The sequence below is a fragment of the Pseudophryne corroboree genome, chromosome 6 (assembly GCF_028390025.1).
Source record: "Pseudophryne corroboree isolate aPseCor3 chromosome 6, aPseCor3.hap2, whole genome shotgun sequence".
Classification (NCBI taxonomy): Eukaryota; Metazoa; Chordata; class Amphibia; order Anura; family Myobatrachidae; genus Pseudophryne; species Pseudophryne corroboree.
In genome coordinates this window covers 286,023,039-286,043,646 of record NC_086449.1, presented here as the reverse complement: position 1 = coordinate 286,043,646, position 20,608 = coordinate 286,023,039, and the positions used below count along the sequence as shown (strand labels likewise).

The following is a 20,608-nucleotide window of genomic DNA, read 5'->3' as shown; positions in this document are numbered from 1 at the left end:
AGGCGATCTTTGCCCAGAGGGTGCTGTGCCGCTCTCAAGGGACCCTCTCAGACCTGCTGAGGAACCCCAAACCTTGGAGCAAACTGAAATCCGGCCGGGAGACCTTTCGCAGGATGTGGAAATGGCTGCAGGAACCTGAATTCCAGAGGATGTCAGCTCTTAGGCTTGCAGGTGAGTGCCCCCCCCCCCCCCCCCCCCCCACCCCAAAAAAAAAAAATCCCCTTCAGCCTAAATTCCATTAACATTCGATATATGTACCCACAAGAACACCCTCATTAATGCTCTTCACCTCTTTCACATCTCTCCTTTCTGTAACTCTGCCTTTGTGTTCACTTATTCTGAGATCTCGATTCAAAGCTCTATTTAGTTTTGTTCTCTGTGAATGTAATAGTAATCGCGTCCATATGGTCTAATCCACCATATACCTTTTGTGTAGACGATTAATATCCCAGATCCATCCCTTACTCCTGAGGGTCATCTGCCATTGCTCATGCCTGAATCCAGCCTTCTCTGAGCCATATCAGTGTGTCATTTTCACCATGATGATTTCACCCTCACATGTCCACACAATAGGATCTTCTGTCATCTTTGCACGCCTGGTACAGCACAACACGGTTCCATTGGGCTATATGGCTAAAGGAACCTTTCACAATCGTTCCAATGAAAGATTTTATTTGAAAATACTAGTGGGGTATGTTATGTATAATTAGTTTGAGGCCACTGAGAATAGTGTAAATCCCACGTGAAAGAAGAATGACGCAGAAAACCTGGCCAATCTTATCTACCACCCATTGTCTTTGTCAAACAATTAATATCGATCGATTGATACCTATCTATTAATCTATAAATCAATACTTGCAGAGACGTTTACACTTACTGAGTCAGTGGAAGCAACAGAGTCCTTTTCTTAGCATGCAGACTGTCATTATGTGGATTATTCCTTTTCAATTTTGTTTAGTGATTTATATTATTGTTTTGTTTGCTAAACAAACTGTAATGAAGCCTGTGGTGGTAGGATTAATGCTAGAACAGATGTACAGACACCATCCTGGTACAGAGTGAGTCGCTGTGGTGTAGTATGTAGATTTGTAGTTTATTGATCTGTGTACTAATGATTGGCAGGGAGGGAGGCTTGGCTCCATTGTCTACTAAAAATACACTTTCTCCTTAACTGAAGCTAAAACAGAAAACAGACTCACTTTTTAATCCGATGGTGATTGCAGTTAGATAATAAAGAGTAACCAGGTCTGCTGTTAATTCTTCACACATCATTGCTGTTTCTGTGTATATGTGTGCGTATGTATATATGTGTATGTATGTGTATATATATATACATATATATATATATATATATATATATATATATATATCAATCATTATTCTCACTGCACCATCCTGATAGGCATAAGCGTTGCTGACTCCTGATATATAAACCTCTTGGATAATTATTGCAGCCAGCATGGTGCCTTTTAGGGAATCTAGTGTGTATTGTGTGCAATTTTATAATAACTGGTTCTTCGAGTGTAATAGAAAGCGGAGCCTTATTTGAAGGTTTAATTAACTGGCAGGTCTTCATTAATTCGTCCCTGGAGGATGCCAGGCAGTCAGTCCGTGGTGCTGTCACAGGAGGTGATCTGTTGTACAGACAAACACAGGAAAGGGCCAGTTCCTTTATCCTAATACACGTTATACCGTGTTGGCTCTATGCTCCCATGTATGTGACACCTGAGAGCTGGCACCGTGCTGTGTTCCACATATACTGCCTACCTACTATGCACAGGGCACAGCACAGCATGCAAGGAGAAGGCAGACAGGGGGGATGCGCACTGCTATCCTAGTTGTAGCTGATATATGAGTATTCAATTCATGCTGCACGCCAGCTATGTCTAATACATTCATAAATTCATAAACGGCTGTGACACAAGCATGCTGTAATCATACATAAACATGCTGCACATAAACACATATACGTATATACAAACACACACACAATCATTATACACACAAATATAAATATATATATGTGTTCATGCGATCATTGTACATATATGTATGTGACAATATAAATATATATATATATATACATATATATATATATATATATATATTTATATGTATATAGATTTAGATATGTATCTATAGATAGATAGATAGATAGATAGATAGACAGACAGACGTTTTAGGTTTTTAAATACTCTGTAAATTCTTCCGTGTGTGTGTGTGTGTGTGTGTGTGTGTGTGTGTGTGTGTGTGTGTGTGTGTGTGTGTGTGTGTGTGTGTGTGTGTGTGTGTGTGTAATGCATGCTTATAAAAAGTAATTTAAGCAGCTACATAAGGAATGTAAACAAGTAGGAATTGAACCTGACTAGAGGACAGTTTTGCAGTCAGCAACGTGTGAGATATAACTGTCTGCAGTGATCCCCATGAAAGAGGCAATTGATAAGCCGAAGCTTTCTTCGATTTGGAGTGCATTTTTACGACAATTTGGATGAGCAGTATCTCCATTTATTTACATGGATCAATAGTGGAAACAACCGCTTCAATTAGAATGTAGGATCCCCTTCTTGACGTTATCTGAGCATTAATCTGCCAATCTAGAGTGTCTGCTGGAGAGTAGTAACTTGCTGAATACAAATTAATGGTACAAACACCTGCACCCAGCTGACACCATTATATAAATGCAATTGCTCCTATGCAGCATTCTCTATTCTTCCTTATCTATATTTTAAGTGCAATTTACAGTTATTTTTTTTATAATGGTTTATACAAATTAGAGTAAAAGTTTTCAGTTTTGTAAATAAAATCAGGTACACTTGTATTATAATAACATTAAGCAGAAGCATAAATACTTGCAAATAATCCCACTTTAAGACATTATTATTATTATTATTATTATTATTATTATTATTATTATTATTATTTTCATCATCATCATCATCGTTGCTATTCATTTAAATCTATTTACTTGCATTAATATACACTACATAAACTATATGCATGGGAATAATCTGTAATTAGTTTTCTTATTTCAGATATTTTAATGAGTCTGTACTAAAAACACATTGTTATATGATTTTTCTTCTCAAGATTTAATTTACAATATCTTTAAAAAAAAACATGCTTACATTTGTTTCTTTTATTTTTTTTATAACATTTAGAAAATTAAAAATAATGAATATAAAGCTGTGACAGTCGCAAATTGGGGATAAATACTTAAAAATAAATCCAAATGGTTGTTAATGAATGAATAAATTAGGTATTTAGTGAAAGTTTGTCTTGCAGTAAATAAAAATATACTGTAAATCTAAAAAATGTACTATATAAAAGCAAAACCATATAAACAAGTATGTAAATAGATTAATAAAGATCTGTATTGTATGATATAAATAATAGTAATAGTCATACTAACTTCCTTATTATAAAATGTCCTTATAGAACTTTTTTTTAACTATATACAGTTTGAGTACATGTGGTGTGTATGAATTCCAACACTTTATTTTTTTATTTACAGTAGATATTATCATTGCTTGTATGTTTGTTTGTTTGTTTGTTTGTTTGTTTGTTTGTCTTCCTGTCTGCTCTCACACCTGTATTGTGAAGGGAAATGCAAGACTCGAAAAGATCTATATGTAACACACACAATAGGATTACTTATGAGATATAAGTCGATAACCAGTATATCAATTATGTCTATATGCAAATTATACAAAATATGTTTCCTTTGTAGATGTGTATATGAATAGAGAAGCGTTAATTACATGTTATATAGTATGTTGTTTATATCTGTTTTTTAACATATTGTAGTACTAGTGTTTGCCGCAGAAGTCTTTGTGTTCCACTGACTCTCTGCAGATAAATGCATTATGGTGGATGGGCTAATTGCAGGTATTTAGACTCCTAGAATACCACTGCATATGTTTTATTTTACTGCTGTCAACCTGCTCTGAGACCAGTGTGTCATTTTACATTTGTTTCTGGGCTTCAGTTTGAATTGGAATGATTTTCTGCCATAATAGGCCTCTGCTGGTGTCCAAAGGTTGCTTGTGTTCTCTTATTCAATCCATGTTATTTCACACACTTGGGGCTTACTCTCACTCCTTACAATGGGCATCAAATACACCCAGTTTAGAGTTATTCTTTACACTCAATTGGATTTACTTTTGCGTTTAATGTAAGTCTGTTTCTTTCTGTTTGGACACATTTGCTGATCAATACAAGTTCATAGTTCCACTAGATTTTCAGCCAGCAGATACTCAGTTAGCTGATAATTATAGTACATATATTACTTTTTTTTTTTCATTGTTGTGTCTTCGTGTATTTAAAACAAAAGTGGTATGATTCATTCAACAAAATCCCTCACACTTTTTTTTAGTCAAAAGAATTACAAACATGGAAAGAATGATTGATACTATGTCGCTGAATAGTCCCACTTGATGTAAAGAATTTGCAAATCAGCTGACCAAAGAAAAAAAACATAGTTTCTTAATGAACATGAAATTATTTCCTAAAAATTTTTCAGTTAAATTAACTTCAGTGTGCAAGTTTTTCTCTCTTTTTTGTATGCAAATGAATTTGCATCAACTTCACTGAAGCAGTACACTATAGTTCTAACAGAACAAAGGTGGTCATTCCGAGTTGTTCGCTCGTTGCCGATTTTCGCTATGCTGCGATTTGTTGCTGAATACGCATGGTACGCAGCGCGCATGCGCTTAGTTATTTAACTAAAAACTTAGCAGTTTTGCTGGTGTTCGTGCTGCGCTTTTCAGTCGCACTGCTGATCGGTGAGTGATTGACAGGAAAGGGGCGTTTCTGGGTGGTAACTGAGCGTTTTCCGGGAGTGTGCTTAAAAACGCAGGCGTGTCAGGCAAAAACGCAGGAGTGTCTGGAGAAATGGGGAAGTGGCTGGCCGAACACAGGGCGTTTTTGTGACGTCAAACCAGGAACTAAATGGACTGAGCTGATCGCAATCTAGGAGTAGGTCTGGAGCTACTCAGAAACTGCAAGGAATTATTTTGTAGCAGTTCTGCTAACCTTTCGTTCGCTATTCTGCTAAGCTAAGATACACTAACAGAGGGCGGCGGCCTAGCGTTTGCAATGCTGCTAAAAGCAGCTAATGAGCGAACAACTCGGAATGAGGGCCAAAGTTTTTTTTATGTATAATGGCTACTTCAACTTGGAATGACAACAGTTAATTTTTTGTTCTAAAAAAAATCTGTAAATAAAATTTGCTTTTCTGTGTATTGAATGTATCATAAGGTAACAGAAATAGTCAACTATTATTGTTGCACTTTTCTTGTGTTGTAAAATTTTATTGATATTAATGATTACAGAAAAATAAATAATAATGTAGATTTCTGTAGCCTACATTAAGCTGTTTGTTTATTTTGTTACTTTTGAAACTATATGAAACTTCACATTGCTTACCAAAAAGTATTTTTCTTCTTAGCTAGTTTTATATTTTTCAATGATTGTTTAGCTTTTATATATGATTTTTTTTTCCCCCTCAGTAGATTATCTACCACATATAAATATTCTAAATGTAATAAGTAATAGAATGGGAGCTATTATGCCAATCAGGCATGAGGCTAATAATGCACAGCAATCTTTAGCAACCTATCAGCTTTTGGCTTTGGTGTTCCTAGAACAAGTTAGAGAATGAAAGCAAATGTCTGATTGGTTGGCTTCGATTACTGCATATTTGCACTTTGTTAATAAATAACCACAATTGTTTCATAATATATAAATCATAACATATGAAGGAGTCGAAGCTTAATGACATCAAGCCAGATAAGAACCACATTTCTCCTAAACTGAAAGGTCCATTTCTCTAATGAACAGTGACATTAAAATCTTAGCATCTTTCTTGACCTCTGGATTGAATAGAGCTTTGTGCAGATTGATTCACCATGATCATTCAAGGTGTATGCCCTATCAAGGTGTATGCCCTTCAAGGTGTATGCCCTATCATTCAAGGTGTAAGTGTGGGACTTCAGTAGTGTTCAGGCAACTCATTTCCTTTCACTTAAAGAAAATTACCCAACTTATGTTCTGCTAGCCCTAGATATGAGAAGGGCATTTGATAGGCTTTAGTGGTCCTTCTTACAGTGTAAGCATGTGTCAGTACTCTCAAGGTTTGTTATTCTAAGCTCATTACACAGCCTAAAGTTCCAGGTACATTCAGCTGTCCCAATACTACAGTATATAAATAAAACAGTGGTGTATGCTGTCTCCTACTCTATATGTTCTGGCAGTGAAAACATTGTCTTACCTTAAAGGCCCTAGCTCTATATCTTTGGATCTGGACTGATAACATTGCTATTTGCTTTCTTCAGAGGATTTAATGGTCCTTTTTTTCCCCCACTATGAAAAAATGGATTACTCTTAACATGTTTTTTTTAATAAACAGAGCAATATAGCTGTTATCTACATTGTAAACGCTCAAACTTTACACCTTCCTTTTATTTATTTAGTTCTACCACACAATACCAATGCTTGTGATCTGATGTGGACAGGAGAGCTTACTTTCAGTTTAATGGGTAGGCATAATACTTAGTGTGATCTATGTATTCTGATAATTTCCTGTTTCTTTATATGGACAAACAGGGCCGGATTAAGGTCCACATGGGCCTAGGGCTGAAAATGATTAAGGGCCTATTGTGAGAAGTTGTGGAGGTGTGGCTAATGTTTTGTGGGCGTGGCCAATTACATATGGACCTGTACACTTCCTACACTATAATCCCCAATGTCTCCAAAAATATGTAAAAATAATAGCATCATTTGTGAGGAAATTAGAAATATAATCTTAATTCTTATGATTTATGGCGTCCATGTGACTAGCTGGACACTTAATCATCTCATGCTGTCATGGTGATGGGCCTATTATTATTTGGGGCCCCATTGTTAATCTTTCATATGCACCTTTTGCTATTTCCTCATTAAGGGGTAGATGTACTAAGTCTTGGAGAGTGATAAAGTGGGGAGAGATAAAGTACCAGCCAATCAGCTCCTGACATATTTTTTTTCAAACACAGTCTGTGATATGGCAGTTAGAAGCTGATTGGCTGGTACTTTATCTTTCTATAAGCTTAGTACATCTCCAGATAGGGTATACTGATTGCAAAGGTTAATGATGAGTCAACTTTAGTGCAACCTCTCATGAAAAACCATATTTGATGACACAATAATGAATACCAGACATATCTAAATGCTGTTGATTTGGTGCTATGACCCTCAGTCACCTTGCAATATTCCAGTAAAGTATGGCCTCCCCTTTGTAAACTGTCCTTCATACATGGAAATATGGTAATATTTGAATTTCACTTTTCAGGATAGAGATGGACCTAGGAGGCAGGTGGTTCTTATCTAGTTATATGTCGTAATGATTTGACTTACTCATATGTTATGATTTCTATATTATTACACATTTGGGTTACTTATTAACAATGTGCCAAATGTGTAGATTTCCTTGCCAACCAATCAGACATTCTGCTAGGGCCACTCATGCTACAAGCTGATTGGTCACCAAGGGTAACTGTGCATTTTATTAGTGTCATGCTTGATTATACATAATAGTCCCATGGCTATTTGCTCAGTTTAGTCTATTCATTAGTGGTAGATAATCTACAAAAGATGCCTAAAAGTCAAACATTCATGAAATAATAATGACTGGAATAATGGAAAAATATAGTGACATTTCATATACTGAATATTAATTGTCTTTCTGACCATGTTCAGTTTCTTGTGATTTCTGCATAACATATCTGAAGGGTCATACAAGGTAATAGACAAAATTATATATTGTCTGACAAAGAGAAGCATAGAAACATATATTGGTGCCTCAAAATCAAACTTCTGCATCTTTATTCTAATTCTTTGTGGTTACTATGTTATATCGTGAATATTTAAAGGTATATGAAACCATCAGGATGTATATAATTTCCCCGGGACAGGAAACATCTTGCAATCATTCGCAATGAATTCTTGGACCTATCTCTTCAGAGAAATGTACAGCGAGTGTATTCAATCTAAAGTTTATAAATAGGCGTTTCATACCCTCACATGGGAAGCCCTGACTGGTAGCCCTAATAATATCACACCCCTAGCAGTAGGGAGTACGCTTCTGCTCTCTCTTTACTGAAGTTCTGCATTTGGAGGCGTTTGCAACAACAAGGCTTATGCTTCTTATGTGTTTGCTTGTGTTTGTGTCATTGTGTCAGGGCAGTAAAGAGCCTGGCCGGGCCCAGGTACTTTCAGGGGGCATGGCCTAATCACAGGAGGAGTGGCCATGCACCCTTAGAAATACTGAAAGAACTTTTATTTTAAGAGCCTCCCTGGCCACACTGCAGCACAGCACACAGCAGCATGGGCCGGGCTGAGGAGAAGAGTTGCAGCTTCTGCTGCAACATAAGGGGAAGAGGGCCCTTGGCCCCCACTGGGCCCTCACTGGGCCCCTCCATCAGACCTCAGCACCACTGGTTTGTGTATGTGCTGTGTGGATTACAGAGCTCACTGATGAGTCGGCTCCATTGTAGTTTCTCTTTATACATATCAAAGGATGCAATAATGTACACCAGTCGGGATGTAGGTATGTTGCCGGCAGCCGGGATCCCAGTGGTCAGGATACCAATGCCGGAAACCCGATCACTGACAATGCCGCCAGCCGGAATCCCTGCTAACAGGGGCTATTCCCACTCATAGAGAATAGAACCTGTGGCATGCACTGCGTTGCACTCGCCCCCCTGCCGGCATTCTAGCAGCCAGGATCCCAGCATCAGTATGCTGACAGCCGCAATCCTGGCCGCTGGCTTCCCAACTCCAACCCCACCAGTCCTATCCAAATGCTGCTGTTTGCCATATAAAATATGGTCCTACCTTTGTAAAATGTTTTTTTTTATCAAAGTTCATTACATTACAGTTGTGCTAGAAATTCAGATGTGCTATTTGGTGATGTTATTTAACATTTGGACACAGCATGTAGCAATAATCTGCACTGTAATGCAATTGTAGTAGTACACATGAATGTTAAGTGGCTTGTCAGCCCATAAAGATATAGACTTCATTTAGAGTGGTTACAGCCTCAGCTGAACTAACGAGGCCTCAATATTCCCAAATTATTATGGCCTGTTTTGCATACCCATACTTCCCAACTATCCCGATTTTCGTGAGACAGTCCCGTTTTATTGGTACTGTCCCGCTGTCCCACCCACGGGTGGCAGTGTCCCACGGTAGGGGTTTGGAGGGCAGTTGGGAGGCTCCCAATACTCGCTGCTCTGCTTGTATTACCGGAGATACAGGAACATAGCACATGGCCAGCAGCTCATAGAGATGTGTGCTGTGCTGTGCTGTTTGCTGGTCTGGGGAGAGAGGCGGTTGCAGCAGCAGTCAGTTCTCTTTCTTCCTGCCAGAAGCACCGCTGTCTGCAACAGGGAAGGGGGGGCAGTGGGACCCGGGACTCCGCCAGGCCCCTCCAAAATGCCTGGACCTAAAAAGCACCCACTTCCCCCCTCCCCCTCTCAGCACCACTGATTATAGAACATACCTGCCTACATGTATCCCAGCGAGTTGGTGCTGGTAGCAACATTGGGGGGCGGGACCAAACAATTGCATCATTAAGCCCCTTCCCCATTATCGCAAAATGTTGTGATTCACAGGTCTTTGGTGAAAGGTAAAAGGCTAAATGACATGTTTTCCACTCGGAGCCATAATTCCAGCTATTGTCTCCCCAATCTGCCCGTATCACTAGGAAGTAGGTTGGATGCAGGAGGGGTGCCAGCTCTTCTGGGTGTGCGAGGAACTACCTAAAATATCCAGAGTTTCCCTCAACTTTTTGAAGAGTAGGCAAGTATGTTATGGGAGTGTCGCGGGCCTGTCACTGAAGTGGTTGCAAACTCAGACACATATTTATTCACATTGGAGGCCACACTCTGCAAGAGACTCTACACATTGCATGGGGCTGGTGCAGGTTTCACTAGTGCGACAAATGTTTTTTTTCTTCAAATGCACCATCAGTACTTCTGTAGACACAAAGTGAGCATCTCGGCCCTTGCACATGCAGACACAATGATGTGCACAAGGTCGCCGAGGGATGTGGGGATTGGTTTAATTATCCTGGCCTGGCTTGTTGGAGGGGCCCAGCAGTGCCTCGAGTCTGATGCCACCAAAGCCCCCTGACCCACCTCCTTCTCTCTTACTGACAGCAGCAGCAGCCTCTCTTACCAGCCCACTGCAGCATTAGTCTCTGCCCCCCTGAATATGCAATGTAAAAAGAGTCTGATGAATAAACACCAGTAAGGTGCACAGTAAAGTATACAAATTTATTAAAAACAATTAACAAATCACATAACAGTTTAAACTACAATTGTATATTAACCACAGAGTGGACTCCTGATGGTAACTGGAGAGTGCTAAAACAAATCAGTGTTCTGGACGGTGTACTGAAATAAACTTATATACCACTATACAGAACTGAGTTGCTTAGGTTCGTTGATAGAATATAAATATAAATTAGTCCACAGTTTTATTTCATTCCAGCTGAGTCTTAATTATCAATAAAGAGGGGAGAGCGCAAGAACAATCCGTGCGCTATGCTCGACCTTGTACAATTATACCCTTGTCCCGTTTCCTTATAGGTATTGCCCAAACAGGGGGGAGAGCACTATGATGAGTGTGCTATGCTCAACCAGTCGTGCAAGGTCCCGGAGACTGGCAGCTGATAAGTGGATTGATGAAAGGATATAATTAGCTGAGTCTTACCCGGCGATAAATGGCAATATAGTCAAGGTGACACAGGAATTGGTATATCCCTTTGCTCTCTGCTGCTAGTGTACGTCAGAGCGTTTTGGTAAGTCCTATCAGCTTTAGTCAAATAGAGATAATCCAATCGTACTTCCAGAAGCGCAGTTGGCAGTGATAATATAGAGGTGGAGAAACGCGCAAGGCGTTTCTCCGCCTCAATATTATGGCTGTTTCGTCAGAGGGTAAGTGAATATGCCCCTGACTAAGGGCTCAAGGCACCTCCCCTGCTCGCTGCACAGCACCCCGCTACAAATACTTTTTTCCTTTTCTGTGGGTGTTGGTGGCCATGCCTCCTGTGATTATGCCACGCCCCCAAATTTTAACCAGGCCTGGCAGAGCTCTCTACAGCACTGGATGTACACCAAGGAAGAGCTTATAGTGGTGTTTAAACAAAGTCGCAGACTAGCTCACAGGAGCTGCAGTGTCAGACTCATCAGGTTCCAGGTATTTACAGACAGAACTTATGTAGAACATATGTACAGTTTAAGAAAATCTAGAGTTTCACACAGTTCATTAAACTGATTATTTCATGAGTAGTGGCGGCTCCAGATATGGGGCTGCAAGCAAAGTTCAAATTTCAAATAAGGGAGCCACATTAACTGTCAGTGATTCCTGGCCAATGATCTTTGGCAGCATTTGGGATGGCAGTTGATGTGGCCCCACCTCTGCAACTGCCACTATACATGAGTCAACTTAAAATGGGCTATTTCAAGCCTGTGCAATTGTAGCCTTACATGGTTTCCTAGGGATAATCCATTTGGAGACATTCTCTCTCATTTCTTGATACATTCGCATACATAATAAATAATATAACAAGAGTAATTTAGGACACTCTGTCAATAATGGGCCTAATTCAGAGGTGGATGTAAGCACCGTCTATAGTGATTACACATGCAGCAGATCTGTGAAAGGGTTGGGGTTGAGTTGCGGGCGGTTGGGATGCCAGCAGTCAGTATACCGACCGCAGCATCCTGATAATCTGAATCTCAACAGGGAAAGGTAAGTATACTTACCTTCTTCCCCAGGACCCCTAAACCTAGCCTCCCTCCCCACAGCCTAGACCTAACCCCCCCCACCCAACAGCCTCACCCTTACCCTTCCAGGGGGGTGCCTAACCCTAATCCCCCTTCCCCGCAGCTTAAACCTAACCCCCGTGGCGGCAGCCTAACCCTCCCCTGCAGTCTAAACATAACCCCTCCTCCACCGTGGCTTACCAGTCCTGCATCCCGCTGGCTTTGTCCTTTGGCACCATGGCTGTTAGGATACCGGCATCGGGATGGTGAACCTATTCAGGATGTCGGCATTCCGAATAGTGTTGGGATTCCAGCATCGGTATTCTGACAGCTGGTATCCCGACAGCCTGGATCCTGACCGAATCTCCTGTGAAAGTATGCCAGAAATGCTGCCCAGGGATCTGTTAAAAGAAGCCCATTAGATTGTAAGCTTGCGAGCAGGGCCTTCCTACCTCTATGATTGTTTGTTATTACACAGTTTTGTTTTATCATTGTGTCCAGTTGTAAAGCGCAACGGAATTTGCTGCGCTATATAAGAAACTGGCATACAATTGGTTGTACATCGGTTCCATCGTCGATAACCTGAGCACCCCTGTGGTTGCTCAGAATATCCTTCACAGTTGAGCTGTTGGAGCCTTTACTACAGTGTATGAATTTGCAGTTGTAGCCTCAGAAATGCCCAGAAAAACAGTCATGACACCCGGCATTTTTGCAGCCACACATGTTTAAAACATTGTGGGTCTCATGTAGCACTGGATAATACAAAGACTAACGTCTATACAGTGTTTTTAATGAATACAAAAGTTATAATTACGATGTAAAATCAAATTAAATATAAATACAAAAATCAATTACAATAATATAATATTTTCCATTTAAAACATCATATTCTGCAACATTCCAAATGAAAATATAATTTAAGTAATGCAACTAGACTGCCATGTCATATAATAATATTGGAGTCACCAGTCGCGTATCTATAATGGGTGCAGTGTGTGAGTAAAGATGGGGCCTGCACCGTATACTGTGCACCAGGAACAGACAGTTACCATGATAATATAATGGGTGCAGTGTGTGAGTAAAGATGGGGCCTGCACCGTATACTGTGCACCAGGAACAGACAGTTACCATGATAATATAATGGGTGCAGTGTGTGAGTAAAGATGGGGCCTGCACCATATACTGTGCACCAGGAACAGACAGTTACCATGATAATATAATGGGTGCAGTGTGTGAGTAAAGATGGGGCCTGCACCATATACTGTGCACCAGGAACAGACAGTTACCATGATAATATAATGGGTGCAGTGTGTGAGTAAAGATGGGGCCTGCACCATATACTGTGCACCAGGAACAGACAGTTACCATGATAATATAATGGTTGCAGTGTGTGAGTAAAGATGGGGCCTGCACCATATACTGTGCACCAAGAACATACAGTTACCATGATAATATAATGGGTGCAGTGTGTGAGTAAAGATGGGGCCTGCACCATATACTGTGCACCAGGAACAGACAGTTACCATGATAATATAATGGGTGCAGTGTGTGAGTAAAGATGGGGCCTGCACTTTATACTGTGCACCAGGAACAGACAGTTACCATGATAATATAATGGGTACAGTGTGTGAGTAAAGATGGGGCCTGCACCATATACTGTGCACCAGGAACAGACAGTTACCATGATAATATAATGGGTGCAGTGTGTGAGTAAAGATGGGGCCTGCACCATATACTGTGCACCAAGAACAGACAGTTACCATGATAATATAATGGGTGCAGTGTGTGAGTAAAGATGGGGCCTGCACCATATACTGTGCACCAGGAACAGACAGTTACCATGATAATATAATGGGTGCAGTGTGTGAGTAAAGATGGGTCCTGCACCATATACTGTGCACCAAGAACAGACAGTTACCATGATAACATAATGGGTGCAGTGTGTGAGTAAAGATGGGGCCTGCACCATATACTGTGCACCAAGAACAAACAGTTACCATGATAATATAATGGGTGCACTGTGTGAGTACAGACGGGGCCTGCACTTTATACTGTGCACCAGGAGCAGACAGTTACCATGATAATATAATGGGTGCAGTGTGTGAGTAAAGATGGGGCCTGCACCATATACTGTGCACCAAGAACAGACAGTTACCATGATAATATAATGGGTGCAGTGTGTGAGTAAAGATGGGGCCTGCACCATATACTGTGCACCAAGAACAGACAGTTACCATGATAATATAATGGGTGCAGTGTGTGAGTAAAGATGGGGCCTGCACCATATACTGTGCCCCAAGAACAAACAGTTACCATGATAATATAATGGGTGCAGTGTGTGAGTAAAGATGGGGCCTGCACCATATACTGTGCACCAGGAACAGACAGTTACCATGATAATATAATGGGTGCAGTGTGTGAGTAAAGATGGGGCCTGCACCATATACTGTGCACCAGGAACAGACAGTTACCATGATAATATAATGGGTGCAGTGTGTGAGTAAAGATGGGGCCTGCACTTTATACTGTGCACCAGGAACAGACAGTTACCATGATAATATGCAGCCGGCGGCATCATATTACTGGCAGTGTCTTTAGAAACATGGTGCTGACTCCAAAGATACTGTAGCAGACTTGTCTAGGCTCCAGTGACGTGCGTTGAGGGGGTGGTCTTTAGCTTGCCGACTGTCAGGATCCCAGCGCACAGTATAACGGCGCCGGATTCCCGCCAGCCAGCTTACCGACACTTTTTCTCCCTCGTGGGGGTCCACGACCCCCCTGGAGGGAGAATAAAATAGTGTGGCGTGCGTAGCGTGTCACCGCGCCCGCAGCGAGCCCGCAAGGGGCTCGTTTGCGCTCGCCACGCTGTCAGTATGCCGGCGGTCAGGCTCCCGGCACCGGTATGCTGGTCGCCGGGAGCCCGGCCGCCGGCATACCATACTACACCCGCATTGAGGTGAGGCAGGTGAGGCAGAGCCTTCCCTGTCATACTAATGTACGCTATAGAGTTTTGATTATATAAAGTATATGAAAAATACAAAGAATATATTTGAAATATTTTCTTTGTATTACTCTAATCATTTTTATAGTCAAAACTCTGGGGTAAAAAGTCTGTGGCTGCCTCACCTACCTACAGTCCCCTTTCCGCACATCTCTGCTCAAAACTCAGCAAAATTCCAGCAGTATATACTGCTGCACTTGTGTTTAATGTCCACATGAATCCTTGGGTTCATATATTGTATGTAAATCTGGCTTTGGTACTAGCCAGTGCCTCCCGAGCCATTTATCTCACCACTCGTCCCTGCTATCCACTGTGATAGAGTTATCGCTAACTTCTGCACAGATGCCATATTTGAGAAGACATGACCGGAATTATGAAATCCCCGGCAACCGGGTAACCTTAGGGGAGGGTGCAGCAACAATTACCCACAGGTCCCTTATTTGTTAATATGCCCCTGGCAGTCACTGTAATGGAATAAGTACTTACGGATGGAAAAGTGATTTAGCAAACGCCCATCATTGTGCCCTATTACACCAGCCCTTCAACTCCTGCAACAACTCCTGCAACAAATATATCTCCAGATATATATGGGTTTGTTATTTACCTGTAGCAATTCAGCACACGCCATTACAGTAGGGATGTGCATTTGAAATTTTTCGGGTTTTGTGTTTTGGTTTTGGGTTCGGTTCCGCGGCCGTGTTTTGGGTTCGACCGCGTTTTGGCAAAACCTCACCGAATTTTTTTTGTCGGATTCGGGTGTGTTTTGGATTCGGGTGTTTTTTTCAAAAAACCCTAAAAAACAGCTTAAATCATAGAATTTGGGGGTCATTTTGATCCCAAAGTATTATTAACCTCAAAAACCATAATTTCCACTCATTTTCAGTCTATTCTGAATACCTCACACCTCACAATATTATTTTTAGTCCTAAAATTTGCACCGAGGTCGCTGGATGACTAAGCTAAGCGACCCTAGTGGCCGACACAAACACCTGGCCCATCTAGGAGTGGCACTGCAGTGTCACGCAGGATGGCCCTTCCAAAAAACACTCCCCAAACAGCACATGACGCAAAGAAAAAAAGAGGCGCAATGAGGTAGCTGTGTGAGTAAGCTAAGCGACCCTAGTGGCCGACACAAACACCTGGCCCATCTAGGAGTAGCACTGCAGTGTCACGCAGGATGGCCCTTCCAAAAAACACTCCCCAAACAGCACATGACGCAAAGAAGAAAAAAAGAGGCGCAATGAGGTAGCTGTGTGAGTAAGCTAAGCGACCCTAGTGGCCGACACAAACACCTGGCCCATCTAGGAGTGGCACTGCAGTGTCACGCAGGATGGCCCTTCCAAAAAACACTCCCCAAACAGCACATGATGCAAAGAAGAAAACAAGAGGCGCAATGAGGTAGCTGTGTGAGTAAGATAAGCGACCCTAGTGGCCGACACAAACACCTGGCCCATCTAGGAGTGGCACTGCAGTGTCACGCAGGATGGCCCTTCCAAAAAACACTCCCCAAACAGCACATGACGCAAAGAAGAAAAAAAGAGGCGCAATGAGGTAGCTGTGTGAGTAAGCTAAGCGACCCTAGTGGCCGACACAAACACCTGGCCCATCTAGGAGTGGCACTGCAGTGTCACGCAGGATGGCCCTTCCAAAAAACACTCCCCAAACAGCACATGACGCAAAGAAGAAAAAAAGAGGCGCAATGAGGTAGCTGTGTGAGTAAGATAAGCGACCCAAGTGGCCGACACAAACACCTGGCCCATCTAGGAGTGGCACTGCAGTGTCACGCAGGATGTCCCTTCCAAAAAACACCCCCCAAACAGCACATGACGCAAAGAAAAATGAAAGAAAAAAGAGGTGCAAGATGGAATTGTCCTTGGGCCCTCCCACCCACCCTTATGTTGTATAAACAGGACATGCACACTTTAACCAACCCATCATTTCAGTGACAGGGTCTGCCACACGACTGTGACTGAAATGACGGGTTGGTTTGGACCCCCACCAAAAAAGAAGCAATTAATCTCTCCTTGCACAAACTGGCTCTACAGAGGCAAGATGTCCATCTCATCATCATCCTCCGATATATCACCGTGTACATCCCCCTCCTCACAGATTATCAATTCGTCCCCACTGGAATCCACCATCTCAGCTCCCTGTGTACTTTGTGGAGGCAATTGCTGCTGGTCAATGTCTCCACGGAGGAATTGATTATAATTCATTTTAATGAACATCATCTTCTCCACATTTTCTGGAAGTAACCTCGTACGCAGATTGCTGACAAGGTGAGCGGCGGCACTAAACACTCTTTCGGAGTACACACTTGTGGGAGGGCAACTTAGGTAGAATAAAGCCAGTTTGTGCAAGGGCCTCCAAATTGCCTCTTTTTCCTGCCAGTATAAGTACAGACTGTCTGACGTGCCTACTTGGATGCGGTCACTCATATAATCCTCCACCATTCTTTCAATGGTGAGAGAATCATATGCAGTGACAGTAGACGACATGTCCGTAATCGTTGTCAGGTCCTTCAGTCCGGACCAGATGTCAGCATCAGCAGTCGCTCCAGACTGCCCTGCATCACCGCCAGCGGGTGGGCTCGGAATTCTGAGCCTTTTCCTCGCACCCCCAGTTGCGGGAGAATGTGAAGGAGGAGATGTTGACACGTCGCGTTCCGCTTGACTTGACAATTTTGTCACCAGCAGGTCTTTGAACCCCAGCAGACTTGTGTCTGCCGGAAAGAGAGATCCAAGGTAGGTTTTAAATCTAGGATCGAGCACGGTGGCCAAAATGTAGTGCTCTGATTTCAACAGATTGACCACCCGTGAATCCTTGTTAAGCGAATTAAGGGCTCCATCCACACGTCCCACATGCCTAGCGGAATCGCTCCCTTTTAGCTCCTCCTTCAATGCCTCCAGCTTCTTCTGCAAAAGCCTGATGAGGGGAATGACCTGACTCAGGCTGGCAGTGTCTGAACTGACTTCACGTGTGGCAAGTTCAAAAGGTTGCAGAACCTTGCACAACGTTGAAATCATTCTCCACTGCGCTTGAGACAGGTACATTCCACCTCCTATATCGTGCTCAATTGTATAGGCTTGAATGGCCTTTTGCTGCTCCTCCAACCTCTGAAGCATATAGAGGGTTGAATTCCACCTCGTTACCACTTCTTGCTTCAGATGATGGCAGGGCAGGTTCAGGCGTTTTTGGTGGTGCTCCAGTCTTCTGTACGTGGTGCCTGTACGCCGAAAGTGTCCCGCAATTCTTCTGGCCACCGACAGCATCTCTTGCACGCCCCTGTCGTTTTTTTAAAAATTCTGCACCACCAAATTCAAGGTATGTGCAAAACATGGGACGTGCTGGAATTTGCCCATATTTAATGCACACACAATATTGCTGGCGTTGTCCGATGCCACAAATCCACAGGAGAGTCCAATTGGGGTAAGCCATTCCGCGATGATCTTCCTCAGTTGCCGTAAGAGGTTTTCAGCTGTGTGCGTATTCTGGAAACCGCTGATACAAAGCGTAGCCTGCCTAGGAAAGAGTTGGCGTTTGCGAGATGCTGCTACTGGTGCCGCCGCTGCTGTTCTTGCGGCGGGAGTCCATACATCTACCCAGTGGGCTGTCACAGTCATATAGTCCTGACCCTGCCCTGCTCCACTTGTCCACATGTCCGTGGTTAAGTGGACATTGGGTACAACTGCATTTTTTAGGACACTGGTGAGTCTTTTTCTGACGTCCGTGTACATTCTCGGTATCGCCTGCCTAGAGAAGTGGAACCTAGATGGTATTTGGTAACGGGGGCACACTACCTCAAGAAATTGTCTAGTTCCCTGTGAACTAACGGCGGATACCGGACGCACGTCTAACACCAACATAGTTGTCAAGGCCTCAGTTATCCGCTTTGCAACAGGATGACTGCTGTGATATTTCATCTTCCTCGCAAAGGACTGTTGGACAGTCAATTGCTTGGTGGAAGTAGTAAAAGTGGGCTTACGACTTCCCCTCTTGGATGACCATCGACTCCCAGCAGCAACAACAGCAGCGCCAGCAGCAGTAGGCGTTACACGCAAGGATGCATCGGAGGAATCCCAGGCAGGAGAGGACTCGTCAGAATTGCCAGTGACATGGCCTGCAGGACTATTGGCATTCCTGGGGAAGGAGGAAATTGACACTGAGGGAGTTGGTGGGGTGGTTTGCGTGAGCTTGGTTACAAGAGGAAGGGATTTACTGGTCAGTGGACTGCTTCCGCTGTCGCCCAAAGTTTTTGAACTTGTCACTGACTTATTATGATTGCGCTGCAGGTGACGTATAAGGGAGGATGTTCCGAGGTGGTTAACGTCCTTACCCCTACTTATTACAGCTTGACAAAGGCAACACACGGCTTGACAAATGTTGTCCGCATTTCTGGTGAAATACTTCCACACCGAAGAGCTGATTTTTTTGGTATTTTCACCAGGCATGTCAACGGCCCTATTCCTCCCACGGACAACAGGTGTCTCCCCGGGTGCCTGACTTAAACAAACCACCTCACCATCAGAATCCTCCTTGTCAATTTCCTCCCCAGCGCCAGCAACACCCATATCCTCCTCATCCTGGTGTACTTCAACACTGACATCTTCAATCTGACTATCAGGAACTGGACTGCGGGTGCTCCTTCCAGCACTTGCAGGGGGCGTGCAAATGGTGGAAGGTGCATGCTCTTCACGTCCAGTGTTGGGAAGGTCAGGCATCGCAACCGACACAATTGGACTCTCCTTGTGGATTTGGGATTTCGAAGAACGCACAGTTCTTTGCGGTGCTTTTGCCAGCTTGAGTCTTTTCAGTTTTCTAGCGAGAGGCTGAGTGCTTCCATCCTCATGTGAAGCTGAACCACTAGCCATGAACATAGGCCAGGGCCTCAGCCGTTCCTTGCCACTCCGTGTGGTAAATGGCATATTGGCAAGTTTACACTTCTCCTCCGACAATTTTATTTTAGATTTTGGAGTCCTTTTTTTACTGATATTTGGTGTTTTGGATTTTACATGCTCTGTACTATGACATTGGGCATCGGCCTTGGCAGACGACGTTGCTGGCATTTCATCATCTCGGCCATGACTAGTGGCAGCAGCTTCAGCACGAGGTGGAAGTGGATCTTGATCTTTCCCTAATTTTGGAACCTCAACATTTTTGTTCTCCATATTTTAATAGGCACAACTAAAAGACACAGAGGTAGCTACAGCCGTGGACTACCGTACTGTGTCTGCTGCTAATATAGACTGGATGATAATGAGATGAAATCAATATATATTATATCACACTAGTACTGCAGCCGGACAGGTAGATATATTTATTATGTAATGACTGATGACGGACCTGCTGGACACTGTCAGCTCAGCAGCACCGCAGACTGCTACAGTAAGCTACTATAGTAGTATGTATAAAGAAGAAAGAAAAAAAAAACACGGGTAGGTGGTATACAATTATGGATGGATGAGCGACTGCCGACACAGAGGTAGCTACAGCCGTGGACTACCGTACTGTGTCTGCTGCTAATATAGACTGGATGATAATGAGATGAAATCAATATATATATATATAATATTACTAGTACTGCAGCCGGACAGGTAGATATATTTATTATGTAATGACTGATGACGGACCTGCTGGACACTGTCAGCTCAGCAGCACCTCAGACTGCTACAGTAAGCTACTATAGTAGTATGTATAAAGAAGAAAGAAAAAAAAAAACCACGGGTAGGTGGTATACAATTATGGATGGACGAGCGACTGCCGACACAGAGGTAGCTACAGCCATGGACTACCGTACTGT

General features: G+C 42.8%; 1 protein-coding gene across 2 annotated transcripts in view; it reads left to right on the top strand.

Moving 5' to 3' along the window:
- The window catches only part of ONECUT1 (one cut homeobox 1), a 58,603-nt gene that overhangs the window by 1,142 nt on the left and 36,853 nt on the right, over positions 1–20,608 (top strand). For both annotated transcript variants that reach the window (XM_063926107.1, XM_063926108.1), the window contains exon 1: positions 1–171. This exon is cut by the window's left edge and continues 1,142 nt beyond it. In XM_063926107.1, coding sequence (XP_063782177.1) covers positions 1–171 — 171 coding nt within the window. The remainder of the gene's footprint in view (positions 172–20,608) is intronic.